Raw genomic sequence first — 20,426 nt, 5'->3', positions numbered from 1 at the left:
TAAATAATGAAAGAGATGAACAGAGAGCAAACAGGCAAGGTTTGTGTAGTAGCTTTAAGGATGTTCAACATGGCGTTGACATCTAGGACAAATTCTGGTGTTATAATGAACAAAAAACTTCAAAGCAGATTATAGATTGTTGCAAAACTCCCCCAAATCTCAATGTGACACTGATGCATATTAATAAGCATATGAGGAAGAGGTTATTCTATTATTCCAGTTGATACTGGTGGGATCTCACTGGGCTGAAAGACTGGGTGTGTTTGAAACATGTTCTCAAAGGAAATGGCCAATAGAGAGTCCAGAAGAAAAAGAGTGAGAATGATGAGAGGTTTATAATGTAAGATGACAGCTTATTTTCTTTGGAAAAAAGAAGACAGATTCTTGAAAAAGAAGTATTTAGATGAGAGAAGAAGCATTTGTTTTTAGCTCTTCAGAAATGACAAGCAGAAAAGGTCAAAATATTAGGGCTGTTAGTGTTCTCAGATCCCAAACAGCAGTGTGGGTAGAGAAGAATCAGCAGTCAGCACTATCCCAAAAATAAGCATCAGAAAATAATGCCTGATGCCTACTGCACAGCAACACTCAGTCTGTTGACTGGAGCAGATTTTTAATTGGTGGTTTGTTTTTTTTCTACTTTTATAGCACCTGGAGCTGAGACTGTCAGGCACAAGCTGCATCCAATGGTGTCAGAGAGGAGGAGCTGGCATTCCACACATGCCTGCATGGCTCAGGGGCAGGTCCAGCAGCTGCCAGAATTCAGCCAACACAATGCCTGAGCTACACTTTCATTCTGCTTCTTTCCAGACTTACAGAGACATTACAGTGGTATAATTTGTTCTTAAACTCTCAGACTGCATGTAACTAATCTCATACCATATCCATCTAGAATGCCTTAGTAGGCATTAACTCCAAGCTGCACCTTCAATTGTGGTGCCAGGAAATTCTGAATCTGAAGATCTTCTCTCAGAGGAGGGGGAAGTGGCTGGAGGAGAGAATGAGGCAAAATATTTAGCCACTGATAAGTTTATTTCCTGATACTTGACCCGATTTCTATTCATTTGTTATGTCCTGTGAGGACTAAAAAATTGCCTCCATGAATTCCTTTTACGTTACAATTCTTTTTTGCTCCAGATAACAAAACTCCCCTAGAGTAACTTAGAAGAGCTAAGTTAAGATGAAGACCCAGCTATGTCAGTTGTCTTATAAAAGACCAAGAAAGTTCAGTATAATTTCCATGAATGGAGAGTTGTTAATTGTGGATTCAGGTCAGTACACCCAGTTTTTGTTTCTTTTTATTTCAAGAGTTACAAGAATTTTGTCTCCTATTAGGCTGAATAAAAACACAAGTACACAAAGTTGGATTCTGTGTCTGTTAGAACTCCAGATCTCATTTGAAGCTGTCTAGATTCAGTTTACAAGCAGCATCTCTGACAATTAAGAGAGCTTATTGCTTCTACTACAAATGCTGTGTGGCATTCTTTTTAGAGTTATTCTTAAGGAAAGTATTTACAACATATTTTGGCCTCTTGAAAGAGATGACCAAATAACTATTTGCATTCAGTTTAAATTCTCTTCCCAATCAGGCATCCTCCCAGATATGTAATTTTTTTCCAGGATCACAGTTTAGGGAAAAAGTTCTATTGCCCTTGTTGAGTTACAGCCTTACAAAAGCAAAGCACCTTGAAACAACATCTGTTTTTTCCTTACTCAGCTTCTAGAGAGCTGCTTTGTTCCCTCCCCAACCTCTCTCAGGTCTGACCCCTTGCTCAGAGTAATGAGTCTGGTTTAGGATTGCTCTTGCTTTGCAGTCCACGTCTCAGTTCACACACCCAACCAAAAATTCACTTACACTGTGAACATAAAACTAAAATATTAACCAGAAACTCCATCTTTCAATGTCACTTCAAACTGGGAAGGGCTGATACAACACCTGTCAGAGGGATCCACAGTTTGTTCTTACGATAGGACAGAAAAGGAAGTGGTATAATTCAGCATAGAAAACATGAAGGCCAAGGGAATAAACTTAATTCCTCTAGGTATATCTGCTGGATTAAACACTAATGAAGGGAAAGAACTATAAAATAGTATTGCCTGAGAATAAATGAACATATGGCAGTCATGCAAGACTGTGACAGGTATAGGGAGAAATTTTCTACCATGATGAGAAAAAGGAGTGGAACCCTCTGTCTTTTAAAAATGGCAGGCGTGAGAAAACTAATTATGGTCAAGATGTATGTACTTGTTACTTCTCTGGATCTGCTAATATGACATTATTGCATTTGACAAGAGAACAGTGGAACATGCCTGTCCAAACCTACAAACCTGCTTTATTACTAATAGTGCTCGAAAGAGAAATGGAGTCTGTTGTGAAGTGCATCCCACAAACCATACCCAAAATGTATTCGATGCTCTAAAAATGTGAATACCCTATGCATCTTTGACAAATTGGATCAAAATTATTTTATACATCATAAACCTCAGCAGCACATTTGAATTCTTGCACCAAAAAGATTGTGTCCTTTGGTCTAAAGAAATTAATAATTTATTTCTATGTGTATGTGGATATTTGCAATGTTATCCTCACAATAAAATTTAGAAATGTGATGCATATCTCCAAAGCAAGAAGTAGCATTTGCTGGTTTAAATTGAAAGCTATTTGGATATTCTTCATAAGATTATTATGAATCTTAAATGAAGATTATTCTTCATGTCATACTGACCTGAATGAAGATTATTCTTCATTTAAGACTTTAATAAGGTCTTAAAATTCAAGAATATGGCTCTTTCAGTGAGATTTAAACAGGCACTTTTTGAAAAAATCCTAGGGACTGTATTTGTACTGCTTGAAAAATCTCACGGTCGTCATTGTAGAACCCTTGCCTCAAATTTCTTGACCAACTTGTTTGAAGTCAGTTCCCTAGAATCCATTTTACTTGCCAATAGGAAAATGAAAGGAATCATCTCCATGACTAGTTTCTTATCTGTACAGAAACAAAGTTGTCCGATAAACTTTCACAGTCAGAATAGGTGTAAGCATATTCATAGCAAGATGTCATTAAAACTGATGTTAAGAGAAGACGCTATTCTAGATAAAAACGGTACAAGAAGGACATATATATATACATATTTAAGAATATAATGAACAAATCATCATCTCACAGGTCCTAGATTAGGTTAATAAAGAAAAATTGACACTACTACAGTTTATGCATTTTCTGCCATGTGGATAAGTAAAGAAGACTATCAACTCCAGCTCTGCCAGTATGAAACATTTTAAATGCATTTTAATTTTTAACAGGAATAAATTACTGAGAAGTGTCCATATCTGCTCTGAAAGCAGAACATATGCCTTAGGAGGATGAATAACATCTGATGAAAACACCAGCCAGAAAGCCACAGAACTTCAAAGCTTAAAATGGTTTTAATATGTTAAATAAAAGAAACAGCTACACAGTGTAGAGAGAAAATAACTTTTGTTTAGCATAGATAATTTCCTTGGGAGCCAGGATTGGCCTCAGTGCTGTTGTTACATTACACAGCATGTATGTATTTTAATTAACTCTGCCTCTGATACATCTAAAATGTAGGACAGATCATTTACTGTATCCACAGAACATGGTGCCCTGGGAGATACAATCCTTCACAAAATTAACCAAATTGTGCCCAACCGTGAAAATGGTCATTTAAGCAATAGATGTGCTTCAATCACCCAGTGCACTATGTGAAAAATGTTCTGTTTAAATTCCTTCATTGCCAGCCTAAGAGAAGCGAGCAGCCAAAGCCCCATTCCCTTTCTGCCTGCTTTGGGACTGCCTTGGATGGCAGGAACACAATTAACTTGTCTGTAGGGAGCAAGTGAATGAAAGCAGGCTACAACCTGGAGCAGGAACACGCCTTACAAAACTCCAAAAGATTCAAGTGTACAATCAGAACATGATTTAGAAGGTGTTTCATTGAAATGGTATTTACCACCAAGGCAGTCTCCCAATCACTTAACTGTAGATTATAAAGTGATAAAAGTTAACAGGAGAATGCAGAAGACAAATTTACACTTCTGCAAACCAGCTTTTACAAATTTGTATGCATTTTTAGGCACCGGAGTCATGAAGACAGAGAGCAACAAAAAACAAATTAGCAGAAAGAAAATAGTTAGAAAGCAAGATAAAAAAAAAAAAAAATCTCCAGACTTTCAGTACCAAAATCACTTACATATTGCAAATCAGGAGGCTCAACACTAACCACTTTTTTTTTTTTTTTTTTTTTTTGCTACAGGAACTAGAGAATCAGCTTTCTGAAACAATCATTTAGCTTTAAAATACTGTTCCATTCCTGAGCCCTAAATCCAAAATATGCAAAATACATACTGATTCTCTGACTCCAGCACTAGGACAAGCATAAGCAACTACAGTAATCTACTGAAAGGGTAATGAGAGACTATATATCAGGAACTTTATAAACCTTGAAAAATTCTTCATTTACCCCTTGCCCCTAAGTTACATGTGAAATATTACATCTTAAATGTTTCTAGCTGATATACTTGCAGTGTTCAGATCCAAACTTCCCTCAGAAACAGGGATTTCTGAGCAAGTTTTGAAAACCACTCCTTTTAATGTCTTGAGAAAAATCCAGAAAAACCTGCTATGGAGAAAACCAATATTTTTTGAAAGCTGATTTCTATGTGCAACCATCCAGTTATGTTTCCTTGCTTGGTAAGATGATTAGGAAAGAGGCGATATAACACCCTTTGAATACACTCTACCATTAACTTTCTGAGTGTCTTTTCCTATAGAACCTAGTCTCACAGCTTGGCAGCTCTGAAAAGAATTCAGCTGGTGCTTGCCTGTTGCTGGGCATGCATGGGAATGTGCTTTCCAACAGCAGAGCAGCTCCCTTCCTGCTGTACTGATTCACTAAAAAGCTGAATACTGGTCACAGTCTCTCACCACTTCCAAACTGATCTTTTTTCTTTGCATCCATTGACAATTCCCCTTATGCGGAACGTAATGTTTTATTTAAAATAATATCCTTCCTTGTGTTAAAAAAAAAATCACAATAGCCAGTGATTTGAAAAACACAGAAATATTTGCTTTATCCCCAGGCGTCTGACATTATTATCTCTTATTACTTAGATATTCTTCACATCCTTATTTTTCTGCAAGTGATTAACCTTTCAGAGCTCTAGAGAATAAATTGTTTGCTTCTGCTTAGAAGGAAGGGAATAAATAAAAAATAACCTAAAAAACATCTATTTCTCATGATTTATTCCTTTTTTCTTGCCTTATTTCTCAAGAGATGAACATTTGCAATATTGTCAAACTTTTAGACTACTTTTCTTTTTCCAAACTGTTCTGCCATAGCTGTTCAAAATAGTGTATTTGTTTGCAGATCTATGCCCAAATCACATGCTGCAAAGCAATACTGTTTTAATTGAGGACTGAAACATTTTCTATAGATTGCCCCTTCCCTGCATCACAAAATCTTTCTATGGAAGCATTCAACACTTTTTGATTTCTGGAATGCTAACTAATGAAGTTTTAAGTAATGCACAGAAAATTTAAGCCTACTGTTAAGCAGTTACCTTTCACATTTGTCTTTGAAGAAATCTGTAGACTGAAAGCTTTTTTCCACATAATATTGTGGTTTCAGATCACAAACCACTATTTTTTTTCTCCTAAAATTAATTCTTTATATGCTGGCAGGTGGAAACCAGAAGACTTTTATTCTGTTTGCTGAGTTTTTCCACAGTTTAGAAGACTATTAAAGAAGGTGGCAATCAGCACAGTCAGTGCTATGCCTTGGTCTTTCAGTTTTGGCTTGTGGGGACCCTCTGATGTGACTCTATCACTGATTTGTAGCTGTCCTCACTTTTAGAGCAGCCTTTATGAAGCATGTCATTGAATGAAGTAACTGGAATGGGATCAGAGCAGCTTTAAGCCAGCCCTTATTTCAAAGAAATAAAAATAAAATCTGTAATTTCTCTCCTGCGTGAATCTGAGTAGTGGCTATTTATCTACCAAAAATGAAAATTCAGTTGCAAGGAATAAAACTATATAATTCCATAAAAAACTCAAACATCATGTTATTTTCTAGGTACTGCAAGGCTCCCTTCAGGAGATATGCATTTTACTGTTGTGTTTGCAAAAAATAATTTGTCCTCTGCAACCAAGCCCTTCAAATCAATAATGCTGCATGATTTTTTGTTGACATCCACAGAATTTGGGAATCAAAGCTTAGAACAGTTTATTTTACATTTCTCATCAGATTAAAAAGCAATTAAAAACCCTTGCAGAAGGATTTCCTGTAATTTTGATGCCTTCTCCTCCTTTATTTATTTAGGCGTAACATGTCCTAGGAATCTCAGTCTAAGACAATCACTGTGTTTTCCTTTCATTACATGGTACATATCTAAAGTTGCTTGAAGCAGTCTTAGAAAGTACATTCTGGAAAACTCTGACCCAAGAGGAGCCAAAGTTTACACTCAACCCACATTTTAGATTTCATACTATGGGGTGAGCTGGACTAACCCAGCACTGTTGCAAATAATGAAGATATCACAGAATCATAGAATATCCTGAGTTGTGAGGGACCCACACAAGGATCACTAAGTTCAACTCTTGGTCCTGAACAGGACAGCCCCAAAAACCAGACCATGTGCTGAGAGTATTGTCCAAACACATCTGTCAGGCTTGGTGCTGTGACCACTTCCCCGGGGAGCTGTTCCAGTGCCCAACCACCCTCTGGGTGAGGAACTTTTTCCTGATATCCAACCTAAACCTTCCCTGATACAGCTTCAGGCCATTCCCTCAAGTCCTGACACTGGTCACCAGAGAGAAGAGATCAGTGCCTGCCCCCCCTCTTCCTCTCACAAGGAACCTGTAACTGCAGTAGGGTCTCTCCTCAGTCTCCTCTCCTCCAGGCTGAACAGACCAAGTGACCCCAGCCACTCCTCATATGCCTTCTCCTCAAGGCCCTTCACCATGGAGCTCTGAGGAACCTCACTGGTGACCACTCACCAGCCTGATGTTAGCAATCATACAGGATTAGCATTCTCCACTTCTTTAAAACTATGAAAGACCAATCTGCAAAAAAAAGATGTTGCATGACAAGCAGCACAAATGGAAACCATCTTTGATGACTCCTGCTTAATTCATTCTTCTCAAAGACCATCCTCTTCAAGACAAGTTTTTTTTTTCCATTATATCTTTCTCAGGATTTAAATTCAGCAGAAACAAAAGACTCAAGATTTAGAGTGGCTTTATAATGAACGATTATTAGCTGAATTCTCTTTTACTAAAATATAGGGGGTTTTGTTTGTTTTGTTTCTGTTTTTAAGGAAACATCATACCTGTCTAATAGTACTTCATTTCTCAACTTAAGTAGCTTTTATACTAAAAGCATTCTCAGCTTGTACCCTGAAATATCTGATTTTTTTCTCGAAGGAACCAATAATGAATGCCAATAATGGCATTTCATTTCATTCTTGAAAGCCAATAATGGCATTCAATAATATTTTGTTTATTGTAGGTGAACGAACATCAAACAGTTTTCAAGTTCTCTGCACTCTACAGGAGGTTCCTAGCTGAATTTTAGGCATGATGTTACAACTGAAATACCCGCACTCTTCCAACTAAGCAAAAGGAACAGTAGTACACTATAACCCAAATCATTGATATGATACTCTAAATAATACCTACCAATCATCAGATAACTCATGAAGCCTCCAAGAGCTGAAGCTGAACAACCTCTTTGAAGGGGTATTTGTGAAAAATAACCTTCCTAAACACAGCATTAGTCTACAAAAATGGAAGGACACAGTTGAGGAGCAGCCTTATATCTGTCAGGTGCCTTATTTATAGCTCTTAGCCTAATTGTCTCTACATGTGGATGAGAATCTAATTAACTGTTTTCCAGGTGACAATGGAGACAAAGATTTTTCCATATGTTAACAGAACAGCTGTGTTGAGAAATAATCAATTTAAATAATCCCATAATTCCTCAGAATGAACATATCTTCCACCATCATACATTTGTAATACAATGCCTATTAAAGGAAAACTTGCACACAGAAAAATTTTGCAATAGACTATTTATATAAAGAAAACATGCTTTGCTATTACTTCACTTTTATTTATTAGGCTTTTCTTGTTCAAAGTCTCTTGCAGTGATCATAATTCAACAGCAATTACATCATACCATCTTGCTATGGAAAATGTTAAGAAATTATTTCACTAAAATACAGAGTAGTTGAAAGCTGACTTTTTATAAAGAAGGAGGTCACCAACCTCAAAGTTGAAAATTCCTGTTATTGAGTTAAAATTGTCAGAGAAAATCGTTACACTGGAAAAAAAACACGGTAGAGGGAAGGAAAGTACTTTGTAAGTGACATTTTAAAACAGAGACATGGTCTTAACCAAATTCAGAGTTCAGAAATTGCTTCTTTTAAAAATAATATACTGACAGCATCTCTTTAAAATGGTTGAAAGATCATAAGATGCAAGAAAAGAGCAAGCATTAGTAGAAATGTCCCTGTTTAGAGCAAATGAATTTAGTTAATGGATCTATTTGTAATGGACACCAAATTGAATGTACTTCGCTAAAGGGAATTGAATAGAGAACTTTGAAAGTTTTCAAAGTTCCTTGAAAAGGTTTCTGTGCAAATTTTCAAAAAAATTCCAAGTTTTTAGCTCAGAAAGAGAAAATGCATCCCAGGGAAAGGCAGCACACATTATCCTACCTGTGTGTCCTGCCCCTCTGCTATTAGTTACAGCCCCACTGTAGCCCCACTGCCCAGGTAAACTGGGGACTTGTGGCACTGCGTGGCAACTACTACCCAGGGCCTTGCCAGCTGGGTGTGAACTGGGACCAGTAGCTCAGTGCAGCTGATGCAGAGCAGCTGTCAACTAAAAATAATGTTCAACAACACTGATCTGAAACAAACCCTGTCATCTGGAGGTTCAGCATTGTGGATCCCAAATTATATCCTTTTAATGTAGTTTTGATTAAAATTCCTACTTCTCAAATGTTATATGTTGTTCATTTCACCTTTTATTGAAAAGTAATGTCTCAGAACTTAATGCTTGAGCTATGCTGAAATGCATAGGATGTGTGACTAATTAATTAACTTTCTTTGAGGAATCAAATTGTGGATTAACAGTCTGCAGCCTTATCTTTAGTACAGTGATAAGACTTTTCAAAGCAACTTTCTTTCAAAGGACCAAGAAAAAGAAGCATTCCTTCTGTCCTTATCCTTATGTTGAAAAAATCTCTTTCACAGACATCTCCTTTAGAGAAACCAATTTGTCTTTAAAAATATAAATATTAACAAACCCATGGTAATAATATTGGAGGGGAACTATCATAAATAAAAAAATTGTAAGCTAAGCTGAGAACAGCAAATAGAAACAGAAAAAAATCTATGGGGAAACATGCCTCTTCTTAAATTGCTCATGATGGAATGTATTGTTCTGCACAGGGGTTTTGAAGGTTGAGAAATAGTATGCATTTGTATTCTTAAATGTTTTCAATTCAGTTGTGCTTTACCATGCCAGCAGAGTCAGGTATGGAAGAAGCAAAACACTCTTGGTATAAATGAGGGTGTATTAAAGAGGTCATGTTGTACCAATGTGGTAAATGAGTTATGTGAGCTCTACTGAGAGAAATGCAGATTTGCTGGTACGGCTTCTCAATTTTAAGGACTTCTGCTGATGTAATTCAATTGAACAAGCACCACAACATATTGAACCCCACAATAGTCTAATGCTGCTGTATTAACTTAGCTGTCAGTAAAGGAGAAGCTATCAAATGAATGCAGGTTGCAGTAACTTGGACAAGCACCTCTGCCAACATTTGCTTTTTTCCCTCTATTTTGCATTAAAAAAATCTGCAAACAGACCCATTACAATTCTGAGTTTTGAATTTCCCTAATAGTCTGGAAAAGTAATCCAAAGTTGTTTGATATACATTTTTTTTTTGGTTCTTGTTTTTTGTATTCCTTAGAACAATTAAATTAAAATGTTCATGAAATATTTATTTCTTCAATTTAATTTTAAACAAACAAAGGAAAGAGATGACAACACAGAAACAAATACAATGTGAATAACTGGGATCAAGAATAAGTCACCTCTTTCCCTAGTAAACCACAACAAAACAATAATGTCACTGTGGTAACCAAAGAGAAACATTGAAACCAACCATCAGGAAACACAGGGCCCACTGAGGCTTGACCCTTTCTCAATGGAATTCTCTGAAAAGTGTTCACAGCTGCCCATTCCAGACCAGTGTCTCTTTCTGTCCCTATCCACAGAAATAATCTTATCCTAATTAAATAATGTGAGACCTGCAAAGACAGGCTTCTGATATATTTCTTTTGCAATTTTTTTGCTTTTTATTTATTCCCTTGCATAGATTGCTGCAGAGAGTGAATATAAAAGGTTTTGGAGGCCCCAGATCTCTCACACAGGGAATGTCTGGTAGCACTGGGTGGTACAAGGGGTGGCCAGGGCTTGCCCGGGTCTTCCAACACCTGCATCCAGAACTCTGCATATGGTTTCCCATGTACTCTAACTTATTTCTCTCATTTTGAAAATCTCTAAGATATCTAAGCAGATCAACCCTACAAGCAAAGTGTGTTAATGATTTCATTTCATCCTTGTTGTCAAACACTCCTGCACATGTGCACTGTCCTACTGCGTTTTGACCAAACTGTGCAAATCCAAATTCTGCATTCGTGACAGCTTCATACTCTCAGTTTCCTGGTGACTGCAGCAGAAAGCTCACTGAGGAGCATTTAGGGTTATCTAGGTTGGATCTAGGGGGTTAAAAAGATGTGGTAACATAAAGAAATTGCGTAAGGAATTTAGTTTACAAGAGGAAAGTCAGGAGAATGTTTTGAGAAGAATGGAGGATTTATGACAAGAAAGAAACTAGAAACAGGGTTGGTCAAGTTGCCAAAATATTTCATTTTGATTTGAGAAGAAAAAAAAAATCCATGAACACGCAGATTTTCCTACACCTGGCAAAATGCAGAAGTAGTCTGCTAATGTTATGAACTATTTCTGAATTTAATACTAACACATTTTTGTTAATTCCCATTTTTAACAACCGAAGAGATTATCACAAATAAAATAATTTACTGTTACAAAGATATGTGGTAACTCCCCTTCTTTCTGAGAAGGCCTTAGTTTTCAAGATCAATAAACTGGTATTTGAAGAATGCTGGAGCATAAATTCAAGTTAAATCATCTGTTTGTTTAGGATCTTCTTGTCAGCCCTCTGTTATATTTAGATTTATTCAGCTTGTTTAGCACTTTATATCCTTATTAAAGGTCTCTGTTCTGAATCTCTAGTTTTGTTCCTCTTCTCCTGTATGGTCCCGTATGTATCTGTCTGCTAGATAGAAGAATAGCTTTTGGTCCTGTTCTGCTTATTCATAATGCATTAACTTACAGAAATAAATTAGAAATTAATAGACTCATAATTGACATACAGAATTTATACAAAGTTTTCTCTGAAAAATCTACAATCTCTATCTGTAGACTCAAGCATTAAAACTGCAGTAAAGTCTTTAATATCTCTTGCAAGTTTACCTTCCCAGCAGGCTACACTTTCTGGTGAAATGATTAAATAAAGTATTTTTCTGTCTCACAGAGTGAAATGAAATACTGTGTCCTTTAGTCTAGTAAGTTGCACAAACAATTGATTAAACTGCCTATTCTACCAGCAGCATTGGAAACTAAATCATACATGCCTCCTAACTTCAACAATTTATAAAAATAGTGGAAAATCTCCTTTTTTATGTTTGAAAGGGTAGGATGGGTCTATTCAGTCTCCTGAAAATGCACCACGTGGCTACATAGTGGAAAAGGAGATCCCCAAAGGCAGCAATTTAGGAATTACCTGCTATGGCAATTTGGACTCCATTCCCCATCATTTCCGTATGAGATTCTTTGCGGATGGATACATCAAAGAGGGTAAAAGAAGAATTATTTTGAGAGGACTCACTATCGCTTCCTACACATAAAATTTGTAGTTATTTAGAGAGAACAACTTTTAGTACCTAGAATATTCACCCAGTGAAATAACATTTACAGGCATAGGTTTTGCCAGTAGAAATAAGCAAGTCAATAACATGCTGAAGAAAGAAATTTCTCCAGAAAGGGTGAAATAACCTACTGAGAGAGTTTTCTCCATTGCTGGCTCCTGACAGATGAACCACAGGGACCCCTTACAAACCCTGCCCCAGAGATGGAGGAGCTTAGAGCCCATCATGCTGTTCTTTGTACATCCTAATGCAGCACCATAAATAACTTTGTCTGCAAATCTGTTTGTGTGACACAATATGGAATTTAAACAGATAGGAATCAGACTTCAAATTTACAATTAAAAACCTAGGCTTGAATTATTTTCCACACTAGTTTTGTAAAGAATTTTTTTTCTTTATTATAGCTACCCTAATTTTTAAATTAGAAATTATTTTAGAGACCTGGGAAAAAAAAAATAGAAAGACATTTGTGTAACTCCAGTTTATTAATTTCTTAATATAACTTCATCTTAGCATCTAACAGTTTTATCAGAATACCTTTCAATAGAAGACAAAAATCTAAGAAATTCCATCTATGAGAAAGGGAGTTTTCTAAAACTCTCAAAACCAATTAAGAAAATTCTACTGTATTTATGAGGCAGGAAAATAATTTTTTGTTTTTTACTGAAGTAAAAAAATCTAATCTAGTAATAGTTATATCATCTTCCATCTTAGGAAATCTCTGTTTTTTTGGGTTTTTTTTTGTTTTTTTTTTTCCATTTTCTGGTGATCCAAGGTATATCCAGAACAATATTTGTAAAATAGGTGCAAACATGTTGTGAGACAGACACTTATAATGGTCTAGGAGAACAAGGTTATTGGTTCATTACTTACCTAGCATAATGGAGACAAAATTATTTCCCAGTTACCTTCCTGATGATATTAAGCATTTTTAAAAATAAATTCAATTGCATAACCATATGAGCATTTCTAATTATTCATGGATTCACATAAATGCCTCCAAACCTCAGCTCCCTGTGTTTGTACTGAAGTAACCTTAAAGTTTCAAGTTTCACATTGTAATTATCTCAGCAGTTCTACTCACTGCAAGGCACACTTTAACAATACGGAGCCTTCCCAGAAGTAACTGTGATTCATAGCTTGTAATGAATCACTCTGTAGATCAACAAACAAATATTGTTCAAATGTTAATTTGCCTGAGCACAAGGTGTAACAGAATCCCAGTTTGTGAGCTGCATTCAAACAGCTACAAAAAAAAAATTAATGGAAACAATTTCTGAAATAAATGTCTAAATAAAGTGCAGTTCAGAGACTGATGCATTGTGACAGAAGCTAGGGGAGAATGCTAAAGCTTATGTAGCTGGAAGACCTTAGAATGTATTTAAAGGACTATGCAGTAATGATGTCTGTGAATTAATTTTTAAATTTGAAGCCAAAGGCAATAATAATAGTATCTAGCTATACAAATAACTTTGGCCAATTAAGCACAGCAATCAAACATTGTTAAATTAGAAAAGAATGGGATGCGCCAGGAATTTCTTCTTTGTATTGGGTATAAGTAATCCTCCCCCCCATCATTCCACGTTAATAAATAACCTGTACAAAAGATTTTGGAATTATTCAGCCCTTCAAAATAAACACTTTCAAATTATGAAATTGCATAAAAGCAATAATATACCTGGCCACCTGGCTTTCTGTGTCACTTCTATCTTTCTGGCCCACAGGTAAGGTAGATTTGCATTAATATAAAATATTAGAGTTCTATCATGAATTCTGTTTACCTCAGAGGAGCTGTAAGTGTTTACAGTTACACAGATGTGGTGGGTGGTAAAATTAAAAAGATTATATTAGATCTTGAATAAGACTAAAATGTGCACAAAGAGCATATCTTTATTTTTTGTTGTTGTTTTATATTGTAGATGATGTCTTATTTACTTAGTAATGGTAGTTTTAGTGACAACAAAATCACTGAATATTCCTCAGTGTGCTCTCATTATCATGTTTTAGAACATGATGCTCAGCCATCAACAGAGAGAAGGTCCTTTAAATTGCATTCAACATCACTAAGTTGTCTTCCCTTTTCTTTTACTTGAAACATTACTACTTTTACTGTTATTTGCTAATACATAGATCCAAGTGCTATACACCTAGAGAGCTGAATTTTGTTGTGTAGATTTACTGATTTGATTTTATTAATTAAATGAGAGAGGGATTAGATAAGAAGTCTGATTCTTAGATGGACTTGTCCCTGATTTGCAAGAATTTAAAATTTTGAATCTATATATGCAATTCTATACCTTTTTCAAGCCTTATAGCTATTCTATACCACAGCCAAAAATTCAAGCATTCCTTTAAAAGGAAATGAGCGAGACACATTACATACTTATCTTTGTATTAATCATTAGATAAATTATTCTAAGCAAATAATATTAGGGATACTGATCCTTATTCTCTTACCATAAAGACAAAAGTATTTATATATTTTGCAATAAAGGAACTTTTCATGTAAGAAACATCTGAAAAGTATGGAGCAATAAGAAACTTCTGAATTTTGAGTGTTTATATAAGGATGTCTTCTATGGTAGTCTAAAAATGGAACTTCATGTACTGTGTAAGTAAGAAAGTGAGGTAGGGCCAGAGGTAAAATAGAAACTCAAGGGAGTGTCACCTAACAGGATGATTTATTTGAAGTCTTTGAAAGAGACTATGAACATTCATTTTATATCCCTTCATTTAATTGATTTAAATCATGAGAGGAGAGGAAAGTCACCTCTTCTCAAAGATTGCACCCCAAATTGCCTTGGCCTCTGAGCCTGCAACATTTTAAATTTGCCCAGGAAATGTCTCCTTTCTTTTTAATCATATAAGAAGGCTTATTTCACACATTTCCCCCTTTGTTAAGACTTGCATTATGAGCTTTCATCTTTAAAATGCTGTTTCCTCAACAGGTGGTTTTGCAATGCTTTCCTATCAAACGTTAGAAGCTCAACAAACGACGCTGTATTTTAAAAGCCCTATTTGCACCTAAGTTACATAATCACCACAAACTTCTCCAGTGCATTTTTTGTCCTCCTATCTTCTTAAATGATCTTAATCCAAACTCCATGCCTAAGCACAAACCAAGCAAACAAAAAGATTAGCTCATGATATAGGTGAATTTTGGGTGAAGATGAATGGAGGAGAAAATCAGAAATACAGATGTTTAAGGCAGACTCTCAGCAGGAATGCTGTTGTTCTGATAATTGCTCATGTTCTATTCATGAGAATCTGCTGAAGTCAATGTTTTTCACTGTAAGAGCACTTTTAATTTACACATATTTAAAATTCATGTTCTATATGGAACTAAACAATTTGAAATCTATTGAACTGGAAAATCCTGCAGAGGAACACATCTGGGAGTCTATGACTTGAAAAAGTTTAGAAGCAAGAACCAGCAGCTTAATGTATACATTTCTTGAGATTTTTTTTTGGGTGAAAAAGGGCACATTAAAACTTAATAGTTAGACATCTTGCTTCTGATAGCATTTTGAGTTTTAGCTCATATTTTACCTGGGAATACGTTTTCTTTTGCAGGTGCCTCTCTTCTAAAGAAAAAAATGTAAACAGTGTTCTCTTTCATGTGTTAGCTTTCATTTGTTTCAGTTTCTTAGTTAGCCAATAGCAGCAATATTTTTTTCTATTAATTTTGGATATGTTCTGTCTAAAAAAATTAGGAAGGTGGGTTTTTCTCCTTTTCTTTCCTTCTTTTTCCCCTTGTGTTTTCTAGAAGGAAAATCAGTCAAAATCTTAAGATACACTCACAGTTCTGTCCAGGCAGTATGGATAAACACCTTACTAAGCCAACACTGTGGGTATTCTAGACTCCAAGGCAAGTGGCAATGAACAGTTCTTCAGATTTCTTTTTTTCCCACTAAGTCTTGTCAAGATTTACCTAAAGTACATCATGGTATATTGCTCAGCTTTCATAATGTCAGACCTATTCCTGTGTGTTCTGACACTTGATCCTTTTGCACTGCTGTGAACCAGTTTTCCTTCAGGAAAAACATCCAAAAAGCAGAATTACGAGCCAGTGGTGGGAGTCCTACATACCTAAAATAATAAATACATATTATTTATAAAACTGTAATAATATGGAAATATTGTACTCATCTACAGCCTCTGTTATGCTTTGATGTAAGAATAATATTTGAATCTTCTGTGTTACAGTAACATTTTTTCTCCTATCACCATGACACTTTCCTAGTTGCAGCAGTATTTTGGAATAAGTTAAGCACTAAAATTTTTGTTATCTCAATAAACTTTTTTTTTGACATATAATGAAAACAACTCTCTATATTTGCATTGAAATTCAGGCATTTTAGATGTTTTAGCAAATCTTTGTAGCACATTAGTATCCTCCTTCTTCCTTTATTTTAATTCTTTCATGTAAGGAGATAGTCTGGTATGAAAAAAAAAAAAAAAAAAAAAAGAAAATGATACATAAGTAACTTAAATTGGGAATTTCTTTATGGGCTGGAAGAGGTTTTATTTATATACACACACCCACCTCCTCATGATATCAAATGCAAAAAAACCCCAACCCAAACCCTTATTACTGTGTTCAAACTGAAGTTTCATAGCATGCTTGTATTTCTTTCTCAATATTTCGCAGATGTCACAAACTCATTACAAGGTAGTGAGGCCTTGATTCAATCTGACTGAAAAGCAAAATCTTCCATGAGCAACACTCCTTTCTCTATTTTTTTTGACTTGCTTATTGATCACACTGCTGAAGAGGAGAAAGTTCACATTGAATGAGTCTTGTGGTGGGGTACACAAAACTCTTCTGCAGAAGCATTTTAAAAATGCATTCCTACATACATTGCTTTGGACAGTGCCCAAAGTTTTCCTTTTCCTAGCACTGAAAAGTCCAAGCATATCTTCCTTAGATTGGTTTTCTATCTTACTAGAAAAGCCAGAATAATTTTTCTGCCTCATGTGATATGGCAACCCAGGATGTCAATCTGCGATGGTTGTTTGCCATAAAACATCTTAGATTTTACTTTTATTTTTGAGAAAATTGCATTAGAAATCTCTGCTCAAGACAGCTGACAGTCCTGAATTTGTAATGCTGCTATTTTCACTGACTGCTGTGAATTTTAATGCAGCAAAACAAGTTAATCTTCTTTATATATGTATATTTATGCTTCAAGTCTACATAAACGTCTATATTTTTTCTCAGATCTTATTCAATAGAAAGATAAATAAAAATGGGAAATGTAAAAAAATGCAAAAAAAAAAAACCAAAAAAAACCCACACCAAACCAAACCAAAAAAAACCCTGGTGATGTTTTGAATCATTCTTATTAAACAATTTGACAGCTTAGCTGAGGTGATGACAATTTCTCTGAATCTTCAGTATTTGAAATTGATAGGAAAATTTTTATACTGAATAGTTCAAAGCATCCTGGCTACTAAGAGACATTTTTAATCATTTCACGACCAAAGCACATTGTTACTCCTTAAAATTACCTTGCCCTTGCTTCTTGTCAGTGAAGATGCATTTAAGAATACACTTTCTTAAGAAATCACTTTTCTTCCCCTTGCACTTCAATTGACAAGGAACAGGTTGGGCACACACATTTTGTCCACCTGACTCACTCTCCTGTCAAGACTGGCACATCTTAGCTACCCTTATTAAAGGCTCTGTGGGCACACCATTGGACAGCTGCAATTCCAGCCACTGCTGAGCTTGTTACACAGCGCATTCAGATCCTTTTGTGAAACTTCTCCAGCTGAAGGACATGCTCTCAAATCTCATTTTAAAGTGGAAGACAAGATAAGGGAAAATAAGATAATCCTTTCAAACTGGCATCAATATGGTATGCAGATGCATACTTCCTGTTTCCAGGTACTGGCTCTGCACCTAGGCTTAAATATTTAAAAATATGAAAAACAGCTGAGTTTACATCATGAAACCAGCAGAAGTATTTTCCTCCCTGAAGCTATTAAAATGATTGTGTTAGGAGAACTAAATCAGCCACTGCCTTATCAATAAAATGATAGCATAATGCTCAGTTCAAGACTATTTGTTAAGAACTATACTGCAAACGGAAAGATTCTTTTCCTGGTACTAGAGCATTTATTTCCCTTATGAAACTGACAGAAATATGACCTAATTATGGATTCATATTTTTAGTTGCATACAAGGACAATTTTTCTAAACTAATTTGCTTCTAATAGTCATTTAAACACCCACAAGAAGACTAAACCATTATTTTTCTTTTCTACTATATCCTTTCTCTAATAGGTTCAAATATTATTAGTCAGCTTTACTGCCTACAGGCTTCAAAATGAAGACAACAGAAATTTTTGCTAAGTCATGTTTATTTTGAGAAAAAACACACAGAGAAATAATGGAATTATTACTTGAATAACTAGGAAAATAAGTTATGCTGCTGACACATTGCAATAGTTGGGGAGAAATACTGAAAGCATTCTCAGATAAAATTGTACTTTTTAGCCTCCTTTACCTCACTATGTAAGGCTAAAGAGACAGATTCCAAGTTGTTATCTGAGCAAAGTTATGCTAAAACATACCACAATCCCTAAATTAGAAGCATAATCAGTTCAATATGTCAAAGAGTTGCTGAAAGTCCCTTTTACTCAGACAATCAGAAACTGTTATTGTAACTTCATTGCTTCTTAAATTTATTTAATTATATTTCTCATCACATTAATTTCTACTAGCCTGTTCCTTCTGCTTTTCTCAATTATCTCTCTTTAACATTTTCTGTTTTACAGTCTTCTGGAGTTTTGCCTCTTGACTTCCTTGTGCTTGTCATCACAATTAGCACAAACCATGGTGACAAATTTGGACAGAAGTTAAAGAAAAAATACTATCACCCCCTAATCAAAAGTAGTCCCCACCTGTACCAATGATGACACATTGATTTCATGGAGAAATTTCTTTGCTGGGCAGTGAGCAGCAGGACAGAAGCCACAGCAGACACAAACCAAACTAACAGTGTAACTTTTCAGAGAGCTGCTAGTCTGAATGATATGTCAGAAACAGCCTCTGCTTTGTGCAAAGTTCTGCATTAGAAGGAATATTTCAAAGTTTTTAGTAAAGTTGTGAATTTTAATCTAATGGTCTTGGTCAGTGTAAATAGATTTGAAATAGTAAAATTTAGGTTCTAATTTAAGCATTAAATGTCAACATTACTCAAAACATTTACACTGTTTGGGAAAATCTCAATAATGAGAGTTGTTGAAAAATTACACTGCAAAGGTGCTTATGTGCTTAACCTGACCATGGAATTTAGATTACCATCTTAATGAAATTAATATCACATATTCTCTATATGTAGTAGCATAGCTGAAGTGTGCAAATATTGGACTTTGAATGATTATGTCTGGAACTAAAAAATTTCTCTCATGAAATAACTCTTTCTGGAAATCAGGTGGCTTAAAGGCTTGAGCCAAAGGTTCCATTCAGATCAGCTGTAGTGACTGATATTCAGAAATGGCCTTATCTTTCACTAATTGCCTCAGAGCCCATTTATAATACTAATGGGTACTAAATCTCCTGAGAATAAGTTTCAAAACACTGATTATGCTTTCTTTGAAAAAGTCACTCTTGTCTTTCAAACCTCATGTCTAATAAGTTTATTGTGTGTTCAGTTTTTCTTGCATAACCCACAGTGACTAATCAATCCCTATTAACATGTTTCTTCTTATTAATGTATGGCCATGTTGTTATCACATTTTGATAATGTTATCACATTCAGGCTGGTTCTTGTGCTACTTAAAGTAGGAATTATTCTGTAAAAGGGAAGATCTTATTGTTTCTGCATGACTTTTAAAAATCCATTAAACATGTATTTCATTGATCAGTGAATTGAAACTATACACTGGTATAGAGATATTTCCCCACCTACTGTTTAATAATTTTAAACATGCTAGCATTTTTCAACTGCTGTTAATCACTGAATTGACATTTTCAGGTAGCTAGTTGCAAAAACTCCCAGAGCTTTTTTTAACTAAAAGAACCTAACTTAGAGTGTATCTCTACATGTCTGCACACATATATTGATATTTACACCTTTAGGCATTTGCAGATATACATAACACGGTCATTTGAAACTGTGATATTCCTTAAAATGTTTTGATGGTAGCCCTAAAATTTGATATTCTGACTAATTTTCCATCAGCGAGTTGCCATTAATGTGAAAGCTAATGTTTCTAGCAACAGATACATAGACATAACAAACTAATGTAAGAGGGGAACAGTTTTGCTGAGGTGCTTAATTCTTTTAAATTTTCAGTAGTAATTTCATGGCCTGGCAGCTCTTTGTGCCTTCTAGCCACTCAGAAATCCATTTGCTGGAGTCTAACCATGCTC

The 20,426-nt window shown here is 35.4% G+C and overlaps 1 protein-coding gene across 1 annotated transcript in view; it reads right to left on the bottom strand.

The window, feature by feature from the left end:
* The window catches only part of RXFP1 (relaxin family peptide receptor 1), an 85,026-nt gene extending 73,094 nt beyond the window's left edge, over positions 1-11,932 (bottom strand). Inside the window, exon 1 of the mRNA XM_053976667.1 lies at positions 11,899-11,932. Coding sequence (XP_053832642.1) covers positions 11,899-11,932 — 34 coding nt within the window. The remainder of the gene's footprint in view (positions 1-11,898) is intronic.
* Between the last annotated feature and the right edge of the window lie 8,494 nt (positions 11,933-20,426).

This window comes from Vidua macroura, chromosome 4 (assembly GCF_024509145.1).
Source record: "Vidua macroura isolate BioBank_ID:100142 chromosome 4, ASM2450914v1, whole genome shotgun sequence".
Lineage (NCBI taxonomy): Eukaryota > Metazoa > Chordata > Aves > Passeriformes > Viduidae > Vidua > Vidua macroura.
The sequence above is the reverse complement of the archived record's forward strand: the minus strand, read 5'-3'. Positions and strand labels throughout refer to the sequence as shown.